An 18,062-nucleotide genomic window follows, 5' to 3' on the forward strand; every position below is an offset into this window, starting at 1 on the left:
GGACTTCGAAGTAGGCGGCGTCCTTTCGAAAAGGAGCCCCGTCTGGACGCGCCACGCGGCGGCAAGGCGCGTCAATTTCGAAGCGCGGCTGCCGCCTGCATGCTAATAAAGCGCTGAATATGCATTTCAGCGCTTCATTAGTAAACTTCGAAATGGCCATTTGCATGGCCATTTCGAAGTTTGGGGCACGTGTAGACACAGCCCTGGAGAGCAGTGGAGCTGAAAGTGGTGGCAAGAGTGGTTATACTGGGGCACTGTGAGACACTTCCAGGTGGCCAAGAACATAACATTTCACAACATTCCATCTGTACTCCCCTAGAGTAAACAATGAAAGGCAGGAGTACCAAAATCAACCTTAAGAGCCCTTAAAGTCAGAGGAATGGACCCAGTAGTGTGGACTGATTACTTTGAAAGTTGACCTAAGTCAGCTAAATTCAACCTAATGTCCTAGTGTAGACCAGGTCTCAGGCTCCTCTGTACTCCTAAGCCTGGAGGTCTAAACACAATCACATCCCCTTGCACTGCGCCAGAAGAATTTGCTCCCTTATCTCAGACATAGAGCTAGCAGCAGTGATCCACAGTTTTGACTTCCAGGCTTGGTAACTGCAACTCACCTATCTGGGCATGAAGCCAGGCAGCCTAAAGGAGCATCAGCTAGTATAGCACTTGACTGCCTGCTCAGCAGTATGAGCTGTTATAAACATACTGACTTGGTGCTCTGCATATTGACACTCCTGGGAATGAGTTTTACCACTTTTGGTAAATAATTTATTAGGTGGTGAGCTGTCATGGGACAGACCCACTTCTTCAGACCACGAAAGCTCATCACCTAATAAATTATTTTGTTTGTCTTTAAAATGCTAGTGGACTGCTTTTTTGTTTTGATAGAATATAGACTAACACGGCTATCTCTCTGTTACCACTTTTGGTGGGTTTTTATTTCTATTTAAAGCTTCATTGAAGAAAAATTCTTAAAGGCCCCCTCTCTCCTCTGCGTGTGTGAGAATTACTGCTCAGTTTTGTTTTAAAAAGTTGCAGAGGAAAGGTTGAAAACATACTTCTCAGGCTCAAGAATGTGAAGACATAAAACCTAATTTTATTGTTTTAAATCTCTATTTTTAAACCACTGTATGTGGGGGCTGGAAACAAAAAAAGAGGTTGGGGGGGAAGCTGACATGATTTTCCCTTCTGCTCAGATTTTTATTTAAGGATTCTGCTTACTATTCAAAGCTTCTGTAGGTTGCCTGCCTGTCTGTCCATACTCCCATGGCAGTTATATGCTGTTAAAACAATGAAACAGATGGCTAACAGGCAGAGATTTATAAGGGCAGAAGAGAGGCACAACTTTCCCAGGAGCAAGCCTAGACTACGAAAGAGATAAGAATGAGCATCAACCTCTGACTGTTCAGAACCAAATGCTGAATTAATCATTTTGATTTACCTCTTAATAAGCTTTACTACCTGGCTTTGTGAATTGTAGAACAAAACAACCCTTTCACTTTCTTTTTTCGGGGATTGACAAGAAAGACTTGTGATTGTATGTTTCTGTAAGAGGTGTAATTTGGCGGATTTACTGCCGTTGTGTCCTCATGGGACTTTGGCTATGTTGATGATAATCAGAAGGCTGCTTATGCATGTTAGTGTGTGTGTGTATTTTCAATGAAACAGACCCACTGACCGCAGCCGAGCCTTCCCAAAAACCAAAAACCAGGTAAGGATCCAAGGCACCCAGCCAGGATTTATTATCAAGCAAGGTACAAATAACAGCTGTTAGGTACATTATAGTGTACTGATACCCTGTACATATGCACCTGCTGCAAGGGACTGACACAAACAGTGAAAATTCCACTGCCCACCCAGATCAGATAAAGATGGTCCCCCCCCAGACATCACATTATATACAGGTACAAACAAAGAGCACCTCACTGCTGATGTATCAGGTTACCAACTTCTGACATGGCTTAGACACCCCCATCACCCTGTGCCTCATGGTTTAGTTAGGTCATCTCTATCCAACATGCTGTCATTTTAGACCCTTTCCTGCGCCTGGGTCTGTATCTGTGAGGAGTAGGTATCACAGTCTTTTTCACTGAGCTGGTGAGACCTTGTGATTATACCAATTATTGTTCTGCACCTGGACCAATTAACAACTCATGTTTTGTACTCTCAGCCCTGTCTATGCCAAGTTCTGTTAGCTGAGGCCTGCCTCTTGCTCACACCTTAGCTTTGCTTTGAGCCATGTTTTGTCCATTGTTGCTAGGCCTCAGGCCTCACACCAGGCCTGTGTTTTATGGGCCTAGGCCTTCCATCTTACTACAGGAGGCACCTGGGTGCTAGCAATGCAGGACATGTTAGTACTGAAATCCCTAGTCAAACAGGGCTGTCCCTACACATACACAGATCACATGACTGAAAATTTGGAGCACCACTGGGACAGGGGGTAAGAGTGGGCTGGCTCCCACACATGCATGCTGGGAGTTGACCCACTCTTACCATAATTTGGGGCACCGCTGGGACACAGGTGAGTCTTGGAGACATGAGCGTGCATGTGGAGTTGGGAAGGAGTGCGGTTATCTGATTGCCACCTGTGAGCCGATGCCCAGGTGCCAGCTAAAGGTCTGGTGGGGCAAATCTAATATTTGATTTTCTTTCTTTTATATGGGAATGGAAGAGAGTGCTCCTGTCAGCTAACTGCTAAATTATTTGCCAAGTGATTTGAGCATCGGCCTGCTAAACCCAGCGCTGCAAGTTCACTTTTTGAGGGGGCCATTTAGAGACCTGGGACAAATTGATATTAAAAAAACGGATCGTGCTTGGTCCTGCCAAGCAGGCAAGAGACTGGACTCAACGACCTCCTGAGGTCCCATCCAGCTCTATGAGATGCGTATCTCCACCTAACGTTTTTCAGGAAGAAGTGCTACCTATGCGAGCAGGAGAACAGACGGACACAGCCCCCGCTTCGCTGCTTGCCTGGTCCTGTACTTGTACCGACCATGCTCAGTACGCAGCTGAAGCTGCCATCCCCGTTCTGCCCCCCGCATGCGCTCACGGCTCCCCTGCCCCTCCCATCACAGCACGCACAGGCCAGTCACCACCACCCAAATCTGAAAGGGTGCCCCCGCATCAACCCCCACCCGGCTGGACGCCCCAGGGGACGCCCTTAAGGGAGGGAGGGAGCGAGTGCAGGGGACCCCAGGGCTGGGGCCAGGGAAGAGTCTTGGGCTGTGTCCGGATACAGGGCTCTGTACGTTTTGAGAACAGGCCTGTTGCCAAGCCTGCCCCACTAACAGCAACACTGGCACCTCAGTGCGCGGCGGCCGGCACCAACCAGCGGCTTGCCCGTCACGTGACGTGTGAGCGCGTCCTCCGCCCGATCGCCTCACATTGCTCGCTATTGCGCACGCGCCTTCTCCCAGGCTGGCGGGCCCCCCGCCCCCGGCGAGATGAGTCAGCGTCAGGAGGCCTGGGGAAAAAAACATGCGCGATTCTGAAGTCGCTGGCAGGGGATGGGGGGGGGTTCCTTTGTGGAGCGCTGAGCGCATGCGCAGTGGTGGGGGCTTGGGCGGGCCCTATATAGGCGGCGATCAGCTGATACAGTTCTGCATTGCAGACAGTAGATTCTTGCAGATACGGTTATGCAGCTGCTGCTTCTCCTCCCGTGTCTGCTGGCAGCCGGTAAGCCGGACCGGGCCTGCTCCGCTCCGCTCCTCTTGGGGGCTTGCCGTAGCCGGGGTCAGGCTTGGGGCTGGGGCGCCCCCGCCTTCCTTGCTGCCGGGCTGGGCTCACCCCTGCGGGTTCGGGGAGCGGGGCCCAGGCAGGCCAGAGTCTGGGGAGCGGCTCTGGCCCCGCGAGCTGCCCGGGGCGGGCGTAGGGGGCAAGGCAGAGTCACCGCATCCCGGCCAGGCCTGCGCGGTGCTGGGCCGCGCGCGTCCCCTGCTCGCCGCCGGTGAGCAGACAGGCGGCAGCGAGGGGCCCGGGCGGTCTCTGAGCAGGCTGGTTCGGGCCGCAGGCAGCGCTGTCCTCGCACCTGAGCGGGTGGCGCTGCGCCGTCGTCAGCTTCATGGTCCTGGGCGTGTAAGGGAGAAGACCTCCCGTGGTGTGCGCAGGTGGGGACTCCCATCGCCCTGCGCGGGTGCTGGTCGGGGCTCAGCAGCCTCCCGGGCACGGGGCAGTGTATTAGATCCCTGATCGCATCCCTCCCTCTCCGAAGAAAACCGCTGTAGTTCTTGTGATATCCTTGATCATGTTGTTCATATTCACCTGCTTCTAGCCAGTGAGTAGTTCGGCATATTATTTTAATGTTCAGCTGACACCTGAAACACTGTTAATATTGGCTGTTAAAATCAGTACTGTGTCTGTGGTGTTCAGTAGTTGCATAATAAAACAAATGTGCCAAAATTACCATAACATCGTAGATTAAATTTATCCCTACCAAGCACTACGCTCTTAACCTTTGACTAGGTAAGATACAAAGCTATAGTCTTAATTAAAACAAAAATAAGTTAAAGGTGCATATTGTCATGAATAACACAGCATTGTAATCCTGTACTAGCTGCCAAAACCCTGAGGAAAAGGAAAAAGCATACAGAAGAATGTAGTGGGTGGAGAGTTGAGAGAAAATTAGGTCTTGCCTAAAGCCTTGTATTACTGTACTAATGATACTGCAGTACTTGCCCTAATGCAATTTAGTTTGACATTCAGTGCTGCCCTAGCATGTGTTTAGTATTTTACAATAGTAAATAAGTGTTCTTGCCCTTCCCCATAAAGTAATAGGTGAAGAAAGGGGGGGGGACTTGAGGAGTGGTGGTCATCGCATGACTTTGTGAAAGATTTAGCTTAAATCCTCCTCACTACCTTTCTCTCCCCATACCCCAAAAGAACTCTTCAAGATCTTGGCTTTTTAACACAGACCTAGGGAACACCAAGAAGTCCTGTGGCACCTTATAGACTAATGTATTTTGGAGCGTAAGCTTTCGTGGGCAAAGACCCACTTCATCAGATGCATGAGTTGGGGTTTCAAATGGGTATTTAAAGAGTGAGGTCCCAGTAAAAGGGAGGGCAGAGCTGACAAGGTCTATTCAGTCAGGGTGGAAAAGGCCCTTTATCAGTAGTAGTATGTATGAAGAGAGGCATCAACAGGTCAGACAAGGGAGGGTGGGAGCACTGTGGCTCATTCTCAGTCTAATGTGGAGATCTTAACACCTAGGGCAGAGAAGCTCCTTTTGTAAGATGTGAGCCACTCCCAGTCTCTATTTAATCCTTAGTTAATGGAGTAAAATTTGCAAACAAATTGCAGCTCAGAGATTTCTCTTTCTATTTGATTTCTTTGTTTCAGGGCTGCCACCCTTCAATCTCCCTGGACACTCAGTAGCAGATATGTGTTCCCCCCCAGGCTTCTGTACATTACTGTTCCTGATGGCTGATTTATGTCCACTTAGCCTTTTATGTAGGGACTGTCCAGTTTGGCCAATGTAAATTGCAATGGGGCATTGCTGACCTATGATGGCATATATTGTATTAGTAGATGTGCAGGTAAAGGAGCCCCTGAAGGTACAGTTTGTGTTGGGTCCTGTGATGATATTGCTGGTGTAAGATGTGAGCAGAGTTGGCAGTGGGGTTTGTTGCAGGGATTGTTTCCAGGCTTAGTTACTGTTTTGTGGCTGGTGAGGATTTGTTTAAGGCTGGCAGGCTGCCTGTAGGTAAGGACAGGCCTGGCTCCAAGGTCTGAGAGTGAAAGATCACTGTTTAGGATGGGTTGCAGATCATTGATGCATTGGAGAGGCCTTAGGTTGGGGTGGTATGTGGTGGTCTCTTTACCTGTGCGGCTGAAGAGGACATGATTTTTCCAAGGAGAAAAGGCAATATGCAGCATTTATTGAGGGTACATTTAAAAAAAAAAAATAGCAGTTCAGTTATGTGCACCATCTTTTGCATGTTGTCTGTCTGGTTGATGAGGAGGGATTGGGATCAGGTGCCAGTCAGCCCAGACTGACTTCCCTGTGGAAGAGTACTCAAGTAGCTTTTTAAAGAATAACAAAATTTATTAGGTGGTCTGTCCCACAAAAGCTCCACTTCTTCAGACTGCTGTGGTGCACATCCAGACAGGTCCTTTTCGAAAGGACCTTGCCAACTTTGAAATCACCTTATTCCTATCTGCTGATAGGCAATTCTGAACAGCTGTGGCTGGCTGCATGCTAATGAGGCACTGACTATGCATTTCAGCACCTCACTACTAATCTTCAAAATGGGTATTTGCATGGCCACTTTGAAGTTTGTGCTCATGTAGACATAGCCTGTTTAGTTTTAACCATCATACTCTCTTTTTTACAATATTTATTTTAAAACTGAAATCAACATCTGATACAGGTAGACTATTACAACATTATCTTAAATTTAGATATAACTAAAAATTTTATACTGCACTGTCTAACCTTCAATCAGCTTCTGTGGTTTGGAGGGTTTAGCAGTCACCCCCAAGTGAATAGGCTTCATGTCAGTCTCTGCAACTGTTAGTCTGGCCTAGCAGTGGGGGGGGTGGGGGAGTGAAAATAACATTTTTGTCAGTTTTGGGAGCTGCCCAGCTGGTTATGAATAGTGGAAGTGAAAATTGAACTATTAATAGGAATTGTTTAATAATTAAGTATTCTCAATTAAAATTATTATACTCTAGTCAAAGCATGAAAGTTATAAATACCCAAAACATAGTCTCTCTAATTATAATTTTTGTCTAGAAGTGCATTTTCTTTGGTGGCTCTGAAAGCTGTTGCGTTTTCATTGTGTGGCCCTCAGTAGGCTTGGAGGCTTTGTCTGGTCTAAACTAGCTTTTTACTTTAGCAGTGCCAGAAAACCACCATGGACCATGTTAATGCTTTGCCTAAAAAACCTGTTTTTGTTTTGAGGCTTTTCTTAAGTTTCAAACTTAGTGTACCCTAAATATCATGTTTGTGTGCCCACTTGACTGCCTGCCCAGAGGGAGGTGAGGGGCCTCCTCCAGGTTAGGCATGAGTAGTCAAGTAGTACCTGTTGCCATTTTGTGAGTGTGGGACACCAAGGTACCAAGTTCTAATAACTCTCTCTTCTTCTCTCCCCTCCACCCATCTGTGCCTGCCTGTTCCCTGAATCAGGTATCTGACTACAGTGGCTGAAAGCTCTCCCTTCGTAGGCTATTTCAACCTGCTCTCTAGCAGAAAGGCCTGATGTTGAGTTCTGCAGTGAGTGGCCATTCCAATCCCTCCTTTGTTCTGCTTTGGCTTGTCTGTGTGGAAACAGTGCTAGGCCCTTTTGGGGGATGGGGAAGTGCACCCTGACATGGTCTGCTGCCTATGTCTGAAACAGTTGAGCACAACAGGACTTCTGTTTAGACCTGCAGCTCATGACTTAAATGAGCAAGCACAGAGTGTTGCTGTGGTCACTAACTTCTTCATGGCCAAACTTGCATGATTCCAACTGGATTTTTTAAGTACAGTAAAACCTCAAGTTACATGGGGGTTGCAGTCCTGCTGCAGCCTGGTTCCTGGCTCCCCTGGGCTTGCAGGACTTGGGAAACTGACCAACCCACCAAGTCAGTTTCCCAGGTCCTGTAGGCAGCAAGGGAGATGGGAGACTAGAGCCAGGCTGCCACCTGGCTTCCAGCTCCCCTCCCCTTGGAGCTGGGAAACTGACCAGGCCAGCAGCCCTGGTCAGTTTCTTGGCTCCATCCAGTAAAGGGGAGCAGGGAACCAGGGGCAGCCTGGCAGCTCCCTTCCACTCCTTGGAGCCAGGAAACTGACCAGGGCTACTGCCCTAGTCAGTTTCCAGGCTCCTGCAAGCCCAGGGGAGTTGGGAGCCAGGCTGCAGCTTGGTTCCCAGTTCCCTGCCACTTACCAGACTGAGAAATGGGCTGGTTAGTTTCCTGGCTGCTTCTCCCTGCCTTCCTCCCAGCCAGTTGCTTGTTAATAAACTTGTTAAACTGGGTGCCCCACTAGCACTCTTAGTTGCTTTTGTATAGCTCTGACAACTGCTTTTCTTCCTCAATCCTTGATCTATCCCTTCTGGCTTTTTTTTTTTTTTTGATGCACTTATTGGTAGTATACAGCCAATGTGGTGCCTCCTAATGGGAGTATATGGCCGTGTCTACACTAGCCCCAAACTTCGAAATGGCCATGCAAATGGCCATTTTGAAGCTTACTAATGAAGCGCTGAAATGCATATTCAGTGCTTCATTAGCATGTGGGAATAAGGGGACTTCAAAGTAGGTGGGGTCCTTTCGAAAAGGAGCCCCATCAGGACAAGTTGTGAGGCGTGTCAATTTCGAAGTGCCGCGGCTGCCCGCATGCTAATGAAGCACTGAATATGCATTTCAGCACTTCATTAGTAAACTTCAAAATGACCATTTGTGTGGCCATTTCAAAGTTTGCGGCTAGTGTAGACGTAGCCTATGAGGCACACATCTGACTAGTTAACTGTCTACACTACAGACCAACAGCAGTCATGAGTGTGAAAAATGCAGTTTCTGAGCAACATAGTTATACTGACCTAACCCTTATTAGGTCAAGGGAGGGTTTTTCCATTTGACATAGAGAGGTGGATTAACTACATCAGAATAGTAGTGTCTTCACCGAAGTGCTACGGTGGCACAATTTATATGATAAAGCACTTCAACTGCATTGTGAAGAATTGGGCATTTGGCTGAAGTGTAACAATGTATGTTGCTTTGCTTATAAGACTTTTTTTACTCAGCAAGATGAAGTAGCTGGTAATGGGGAGTGAAGAAGCTGGCTGACTAGAGACTGTACTTCCTCTAGATCAGGAGCGGGCAAGATCCAGTCCTTCAAGCCTTTTAATCAGGCCCCCTCTCTAGGCTTCAGGAAGGTGAGGCCATGGCCCCCTTAGGAAATTCAGCTCCTGGAACCTGACCAATTGGAACTGAGAAACTGGGCTGCACTACCCCACCCCAGCAAAATCTCCGCTCCTCTTGTCTGGATGCACAAAACTGACCAATGAAACAGAGGTTTTGGTGAGGTTAAGACCAGTGAGCACAATCTCCCCCCCACCCCCACCCCCAAGCTCCTGTTGGGGGGCCAGAAGCCAGCCACCTCACACTGTGGTGTGCGTGTTAAAATGCAGCCACTGACCTCTTTTTGAAAACCTTTGTGGCAACTGAGACAGTTGTACTGTATTTGTAGTGGCATAGTTTAAGAAAAAAAAAACAACTTGTAGGTAGACAAGTCTTCAAAATGCCTCTTATTAAAAAATGGTGGGTCTGAAGGTTGTTCAGAAATGTGAAGTTAGACAACATATACTGAGTTTCCTGAAGAGCAAAGAGAACAAGTCTTATGCTCCAGAATGTTAGTCAATAAGGTGCCACAAGCTTTTGTGGGCAAAGACCTGCTTATCAGATGCATGGGGGGTGGGGGTGGCTTATACCCCTCTGAAACCACCCCGCCGACTCATGCATCTGATGAAGCAGGTGTCTGCCCACAAAAGCTTATGCTCCAAAATATCTGTTAGTCAAAAGGTGTACCACAAGACTTCTTGTTCTCAAAGCTACAGACTAACATGGCTAGCTCTCTGATACTGCAGAGCAAAGTTGCCCTGCAACTTGTTGGCTACTTATGTGTGGTGAACTGTTGTCATTTATGCAGAATTGCTTGACACTTTAGGCTCTTCAGCTGGCTTTTGTATAACCCTAGCAGAAATTATACATTGTTTTGGGGTGGAAGATTAAATAAATGACTAGAAGCAGATCTCCTTTTTTGATATTACAGCTGGCAATAACTCTACATGCCAAAGTCTGGTCTCCAGTGCCTCAGATAATGAGGTTTTTTTTCCCCGTGTGTGTGTCAAAGTTCTTGTTTGTTTTTTAACCCATTGGGTATGAGAGCTATTACTGCTGAGTGCCTTTGCTCCCATGAGCTGCTCCTGTTTCCGCAAACCTTATATTAGCTGTGATAGACAAAATAAAAATAACTTTTTGAACACTGCAGTAAATTAGAGCGTGATGGGCAAATTCTGAAGAGATCAACTTACAATCAGTTTCTCAGTCCTTTCTGTTCCTTCTTGCTAAGGCTGGTTAATTATAACCAGTAAGCCTCCTGGATGAAGCTTGACTATTGTTTCACTAGACTGGGAGGATGTCAACAGTAAAGGGAGGGGTGGGGGGCACATAAAACATGACTTAGGTCTGTGCAAGCTTCTGTGAAGACTTAAAACCAGGCTTACTATTGTTTAGCTTATATCAATTAGGAATTTTTAAACTGAAATGCAATGAGCCACCTTCAAACCAAAAGCATAGCAGAAGGGATTGCACTAGGTTAACTCTATTTTTAAGCCATCTTTCATTTAACAGGGCTAATTATGTTTAGATAAGGCTTTTAGTGAGAACTCGGATATGTCCATCAGGTCCGTTGAACAAACTTGTGTCTGTAGAATGGTTAATTGTTGGCTGTATTGTATATGTGCCTGTTATATGTGGCCATCACAAATTCTGGCAGTACAACTATTAACTTGAATGCATTGCCTGGGCTAGGCGGTGCAAGAGCAAGCTGCTTGTGCTGATAGACACTGGTATGCAGATAAAAGGTGGTGTGACAGCTTCAGGCCAAATCATCCCTTTGGCTAGTCTGTCTTCCTCAAAGCCTGAGTTAAAAGTACTAAGCCCCCAATAGCTGAGCAACACTCTTTGGAATGACAGGCTCAAGTTACAAATTAGCTTAACCCTGACTGACTCCTGGGGTGGAAGATGGCTGCTCAGGGAAAACCCTGTCTCCCACTCTGAAGACAGTAGGTTTCTGCCATGCAGTGTCTCCTACTGGCTATTCAGGGATATCAAAAAGGACTGACTTGCACCTCCTTGCTCTTCAGTAGTCCGTATTAAGACATACCTGTAACAAGCCTTTGATCCATCTGCCTAGTTTGGCTAAAGTCTAATCAACACCCCCCACCAGCTGAAAGTTACATTTTTTAAACCCATGCGTAATCCTGTGCAGAGACTTATAATTCTGTTTAAACCAACCAACATAATTCAGGTTTATCGATGAGAGTATTTACACAGGGGCATTTACTAGCTTAATTAACTTTTTTCTAGGGTAGGTGTTACATGTATGTTGGCACTGTTGCATTCGTACTGAAAGAGGTGCCGGGTACAGAAGTTTTTATTTGCATAACTGATGCAGCAAACCCAGAGTCCTAAGGCAGTTAATCACCAAGACTAGAGGTGCTGAGGTGCAGTCCTGGCAAAATTAAGCATTGGTTGTTAGCAGTAGTCCTCCAATCTTCATCAGTGCGTAGATTTTGTTTTCATCCCTGTACAGAATAAACTCTTTTCATGCACCAAGATGTGTGTGAATGTACCTCCAGTAGAAACTCAGATCTAGCTGTGGGCACTCAGCTCATCAGCTGAGCAACATTTGACTTTTTCCGGAACAAATGCAGAGCTTACAGCTTAGGAGTGCGTGGAGACTGTTGTACTGGACTTAAAATCCATTTTTTCAAGACATGAGGTGAGCTTTATACAGTAAGCCCTCAATTTAACAGAAGGCTGGGGTGTCCATTAATGCCAAAAGTACACTAAATCTGAATCTGCAAGACTGGAGGCACCTGGCAAGGCACAAGAGAACACTCTGAGAGCCTCTGGGATCACCTGCCACAAGCTGCTCACCACCCACACACGCATACCTGGAGATAGAATTAAAAGAAGAAATCCATCGGGGTGGCAATTGGTCCTCCTGTGAGTGCAGGGGACTGGACTCGATGACCTGTCAAGGCCCCTTCCAGCTCTGAGAGATCTATTTGCCCCAGACCCCTAAATGGCCCCCTCCAGGGCTGAACTCGCAACATGGGGTTAGCAGGCCAGTGCTCAAACAGCTGAGCACTCCTGCAGTCTTATAGCTGCTGTACTTCTGTACCACCACCACCACCACAAGCCAGGGCATCCTGCTCCCAGTGCTGTGCAGAGAAACAGCCAAATTAAGCCAACAGCCTGGCTGGCAGACTGCTTCCTTCCCCCATTGCCTCCTGGCAGGACTGGTAGCTGCAAAAAGCTCGAGACCCTCTGGCCTGGGATGTTAGTCAGGAGGAGCCAAGCCCTGCATGTGCCAAAGCCAGTGCTGCCTCAGCTAAGCTCTGGAGTGGTGGGAAGGAAGCTATTTCCCACATGTTCATATCTTAACCCTGCCAGCTCCTCAGCAGCCCCCTGGGCAGGGGTGCTTTGCACCCTCTTCATATGCCACCCACTCTCTAGGTCCTGCTGCCAGGAAGTGTGGGGGTGGGGGTAGAGAAAGAAGAACCACCCCTCCTAGGGAATGCAGGGGACTTCCATCTGGAGTGGCACAGCCCAAGAGCAGCATGAGGCAGGAAGCTTGCTCTGCTCTTCAGTTGTTCCTCTCCAGAGGAAAGGTGGGATGTCTCCCACACTCCTCAAAGGGACATAGCATGACAGTCTGGGAGTGCATGTTACACCCATGCAGCCTCTGGGGTGCTCCATCCCCTGTGCAGCCTCCCCTGGTGAGACGCTTCTGTGGACAATCCAACACTAGTTGGGGTGTCTGCATCAGCGCCCAATGCGTCCTTCAGGCTTAATCCCTTCCTGATCACACAGTGGCCATGGGAGAAGAGGTGGCTGGATTGTCAGTGGCCAGCAGCAGCTGGGAGGTATTAGCTTTTTGCCCATAGAAAGCAGCTAAAGCAGCATGCAAAAGACTGAACAGGCTGGTGTGCTTTCGTACAACACGTGTATGACTGACTGCTTTTGAAGAGCAGTGATGCGTACGCCTCATTGATGCTCGTGAGAGGAAGAAGGCGGCAGCCGCACCAACAGAGCTAGGACAGTTCCTTTGCCCCCCCAGTGAACACCCATGCCGTTCAAAGCTTAGACTCTTCAGCCACATGCAAGTCCACAACCAATGAGCCTGTGCAAGCTAAGACCTCATCATGGGACATGACAGACTACCTACTTAAGTGCAAAAAGGAACAAGCTCCTTGTAGCCCCAATGCAAAGGGAGGGGAGGTGGAGTCAGAGGGGAGGGAAGAGATTGGGTGACAATCTTCCCCTCACCTCCTAGAAGCCCTTTCGTCCTGCAGTGTCAAAAAGGTGCTGCTCATGTGTTCTGGCATGAACCCTCACACAAATCTGGGGAGGGTGGTCCAATGAACTTATATACCCCCTCCCTCAGATATTACTTTGAAGGTGTGGCACCAGGTTCTAGGAGAGGTGGGTCCATCTCCATCTGTGAGGCCCAGCCAGGTATGCAGGTTAGAAAGCACTGGGCAGGGAAGGTTGGTCAGCCATTCCCACCCTCATGAAAGAGTGCGACTGTCTCCTTTCCTCACCCAAATCTTACAGAAGGAAAAGCGGCCCACAACTACATGATACTTTTTTTAATAGAAACTCAATCGACTTGACACTAATGAATGCTTATACCGCATAGTTCTGATTGCTGTTGAACTTGCTTGACTGCAGCTTTGTTTACGATAGAGCATAAAAATCAATTTTAAGGTACTTTACAGTGTGGCTACCTGCACTGCAAATACCATTAGGTCAATTTTATGGGGCACAAAGGTTGACTTTCTTGCACTGTACCTCCCAGGCAGAGTAACACCAAGCTGGAATATAAAAGATGAAATTAATGGTGGTGTGGAAACAGCATTACTCCAAATCTGTTTTATTGGCCTCCATGTGCCTGCTTCTCAGGTGTGCTATCCATGCTGGTCAGGTAGCCAGGGAATTCAAAATTATTTCTCTGTTACCTACTTCGTACACATCTAGAGAGCAGCAGAGGTGAAAGCCAGAACAATTGCCTGTAGCTATCAAGAGTTCTCAGGGCTCATGTTTTGAAGAGAGCTTTCAGCTGCAAAAGAGCACCAGCATGGAGCCATCAGGAAATCCAGGTGCTCATTCCTGTGTGGGGTGATGGATCTGTGCTGAGCAAACTGCAGGCCAGAAAAAGAAATGGACACTTACAGGAATGTTTCCCAGGGCATGATTGAGAGGGTGCACAAGGGATGCTCAGCAATGCAGGACAAACATCTGCAAACACTTGTGGCACTTCCCCCCCGCACCCAATAAGACACTGGCAAAAAGCCTGGAATGCAATGGGGCTGTAGGCACTGTGGGACAGATACCCACAATGCATTGCTGATAGTCAAACCTAGCTAAGGCAATGGAGACACTAATGTTGACTTTGTGGACACATCTTTCATTTTATTGAAGTTGACTTTTTACGACTAGATTTTTATAAACTTAACCTATGAGTAAGCTATCAGGTGTCCCATACTCAATATAGAAAAATATGGTTACCCAATAGTTAAACCTCAGGCCACTGAACATCTGAACTCCTTCAATGTGAAGGAGTCAGGGCTGTCTCAATTTAGACTTACTGAATTATCAATCTAATTCTGCTATTGCTGCTATTTTTCAGTCTCTATTAATTTGTAACCTGATATATTATGGATTACTTAAATTCCTAATGTTGGCCTCCTACTCGCTTCCATATTAACCTCCTTCTCTTCCATCAAAAAATATTCCACCCATCATCTAGGTTTTATTTCCCTGCTTCATTATTCACCAAGCTTGTTATCCTGTCAAAGACAGCTATTGGGTGAGACAGGACTTATTCTTTACAAATCCATTCTGACTGTTGTGTTTAACCTTATTGTCTTATTTACTCATTATCTTTTTTGGTATAAAATTAACTGACTGGTCTGTAACTCCCTGAGATGTCATTATTTCCTTTTTTGATAGATGCTATGTTTGCCTTCTCTGGACTTGCACATATTCCATGGGTTTTCAGAGATAATAGTTAATGGCAATGACTCAGTAATCTCATCAGGCTCTGGTGACTTAAAGCCATCTATCTTGTTCTTTACTTAGTTTAGCTTTTAAACGTACCCCATTTTCACTGTTAGGCATCCAATCCCCCATCATCCTTTAGGGTGAAAAATGAAAGATGACATTAACTACTTTAACCATTATCACTCTTTTTTCTATTTATTTTTCCCTCCTCAGAGCAACAGGCTTACCCTCTCCCTGGCATTCCTCTTCTAATGTATTAGTTGAATGTTTGGTTTGTTTTTTTTTCTTGTTAGGTTTGTCTCCTAGCTAGTATGAGCTTGTCTTGTGCCTTGGCCTTTCTAACTTTGCCCCTACATACTTATGTCTTATTCATCTTTGGTTATTTGACCTAGCTTCCGCTTTTTGTTGTCTACTTCTTCTTTGTTTTCAGCTCATTTGAAGAACTCCTGGTAAATCCATGGTCTTTTTTACCATACTTCCTGACTCCACAGTGAAGTGGAATAGTTTTTGATCTAGTGTGTTTAATATCTTTTGGAAAAACTACCAACTGCCTTTGATTCTCTTCTCTCACCCCTGCCACCCCTTAAATTTTTCTTGTCATAGGATCTTTCCTACCAGCTTCCTGAATTTGCTGCCTTTATTTTGCTGTTCTCCATCCTTCATCGGAGTTATGTAGAGCAGTGGTTCCTAACCTGAGGTTTTCAGACCTGTGGGGGTATTGAATGGGGTCTGTAGAAATAGGAAGTTTTAATTGATTGATTGCAAAGTTACAATCTAATTTTAAATTAAATATATTCCAATAATAATTGCTGTCTGAATCTGTTGTGGCTTCCTTTTCCACTTGCTGAATTTTACATAGCAACTAGAATTGACTTTAAAAGAGGTCTGCAAACAGAAATGAGGATTGGGGGCTGAAAAGGTTGGGAATCTCTTGCAGAGCTATTCAGAGTAACTGTTTACTTAGTGTATGAGACTTTCAGATGTTTTGGTTTTGAAAATGTACTCCTTTTCAGCAGCTGTGGCAAGCCCCCTCATTTTTTGGGAGCAGTGCGTGAAGGGTCCTGAGATATGGTGTCAGAATTTGCGGACTGCATCCCAATGTGGAGCTGTGAAACACTGTCAGCAAACAGTGTGGAACAAGCCTACTGTGGTGAGTGTAATTGGAATTTGTTCTGCTTTACTGTTCAGTTAAGCTATCTTTCCATGTGTGGCTTAACTGTTTCTAGAGCTTGTCTCTGACTTGGAAGAGGAAGGTGTCATCTGAAACCCGTGTTTCTGGAGATGACCAATGTGTGTTCTTTCACCAAAGACTTGGCCATGATGTCTTAACTTGGACCTTTAAAAACAGGATTGTCTTATGCAAGCTATAGAAAGACAGAGCACTATGTTCTACCTATGTCAGTCCCATCACTCTTTTATAGGTCAGCAGAAGTAGAAAATAACCTAGACCTAGTAAGTCCTGGAAAGAGACTGAATGAGTTACATCAACTCTCGCTCCTCTTACGCTTCCAGGAGAGAATCCTATCTGCATAGTGCTTGTATCTAATGTCTGTTATTCCCACAAGAATCGCATTGAGCTTCACTAAGTTCAAAGGTGTCGTAGTGGGGGAAAAATAACTAAAACATTTAACTTGCATAAATGCCTGCAGTGTTTCCTGAAACTTAACATGTACTGTGTTTCCTATGGAATCTTACACTGTGGTAACGGCTTTCACCATAATGGTATAATCAGTGCATGGTTCAGATCTCTGCTTGTGAAAGAACGTCTTAACGCATGTGGCTTTAAAAGCATTGGGAAATGTGCTGGAAGATATGGATGGTCCAGTAAGACTAGTCAATCTGTTTCCATCTCTAGTTTTAGCCTTTTCTACAGATGGGACCAAAAACTAATTACTGTTCCCACAGAACTATTTTAATCAAACTAAAATGCTATGGGAAGATCTATCCCTCCAGCTGTCACTAAGTTTGAAGTACAGTTAGTGAGTTGCCTGGACGCTGTCCTTACTTGATACAAAACATTAAAATCAAATGGTGGCAGGCTTATCCCCTAATTCATAAACACAGCAGTCAAAAACAGTCTCACAAGTCTGAGTGTTTAATGGGAGGTGGAATAAGAGTCCAAAAATGGTCCTATCAAAAGCAAACTTTCACAGGCTCATCAGAATACATGTATTAAAGTGAAATGTCTTACTTCAACAGATGTGCTGTTGCTTTGCTTTCTTCCACTGAGTATATATTTAGACTGATGTCTGACACAAAGCCATCTTAGAAACTGGAACTTGACATGAAAAAAATCTAAGCCATTTTAAAGCTGTCAAGTAGGGAGAGAATTGTCAGACTCTTTTTTTTTTTTTTGGAAGAGGAAGTAAAGCAGAATGCATGTCTCTCTCTTTTTTCCCCCCCCCCCCCCCCCCAGCTGAGTAAATTTGTTTTTTCTCTTTCCTCAGAAAAGTATCCCTTGTGACTTGTGTAAAGAGGTTGTAACAGTGGTTGGGAATCTATTGAAAGATAATAGCACAGAGGTAAGTTTAAGGGCATTATGTGGCTTCATTGTAGTAGTGGTGATGCACCAGGTAGAGGGAGCAATTTCCAACTTAACACACGATAAAAACTAACGTTGAAAGTGTTAGTGCAGTGATTGTCAACATGACATCTGAGTAGATCTGGAGCAATGGGGAGCAGCAGAGATTTCCATCACACCCCACCCCCTCAGACTTCTGGGGTTTCCAGACTGTGTATAGTCTTTGGAAAAGTACACATTTTTCTGCTGCTGAATCCATGAACACTGCTGGTAAACTTCCTTTCATCTCCTAGGGTGAGATCCGCTCTTACATAGAGAAAGTATGTGAGTTCCTTCCTGACCAAGGCCTGGTGTCTGAGTGCAAGGAGACTGTGGATGCCTACCTACCAGCTGTGATGGACCTTATCAAGGAAGAGTTAGTAAGTTGACTAAAGTTTCTTTTTTTTTTTTCCAATTTAAAACTTCAAAAAGTCCTGTCCCTGATGGGTAGATTTAATCCTTACAGCAAATACTAAATCTGACTTGTAACTTCTCTAATGTTGAGACAGTTTAAAAAGTCAAGGGAAAAAAGTCTAGTGTGTCTGGATCTCTTTTTAACCCCTCTTATCCAAATCGCCCTTAATTTGTCCTCAATTCACAATTTCACTATTCCTGATAAGTGTTTTCTGATGTCCTGACCTGTCTCTTGATACAAATTGGGTTAATATGATAGAAATTACAGGCAGAAAAGTTCTGTTCACATGCCTATATGATGTTGCATTATAAATCCAA

The 18,062-nt window shown here is 45.8% G+C and overlaps 1 protein-coding gene across 2 annotated transcripts in view; it reads left to right on the plus strand.

Annotated features, from left to right (window-relative positions):
• Window positions 1-3,557: 3,557 nt before the first annotated feature.
• The window catches only part of PSAP (prosaposin), a 30,089-nt gene continuing 15,584 nt past the window's right edge, over window positions 3,558-18,062 (plus strand). Inside the window, exons 1-4 of one of the 2 annotated variants that reach the window (XM_075000259.1) lie at window positions 3,558-3,675; window positions 15,787-15,920; window positions 17,218-17,292; window positions 17,585-17,710. In XM_075000259.1, coding sequence (XP_074856360.1) covers window positions 3,636-3,675; window positions 15,787-15,920; window positions 17,218-17,292; window positions 17,585-17,710 — 375 coding nt within the window. In that variant the 5' untranslated portion in view covers window positions 3,558-3,635. Of the gene's footprint in view, window positions 3,676-15,783; window positions 15,921-17,217; window positions 17,293-17,584; window positions 17,711-18,062 lie in introns of both variants that reach the window. The other variant, XM_075000258.1, reaches the window with a different exon arrangement.

This window comes from Carettochelys insculpta, chromosome 7 (assembly GCF_033958435.1).
Source record: "Carettochelys insculpta isolate YL-2023 chromosome 7, ASM3395843v1, whole genome shotgun sequence".
Classification (NCBI taxonomy): Eukaryota; Metazoa; Chordata; order Testudines; family Carettochelyidae; genus Carettochelys; species Carettochelys insculpta.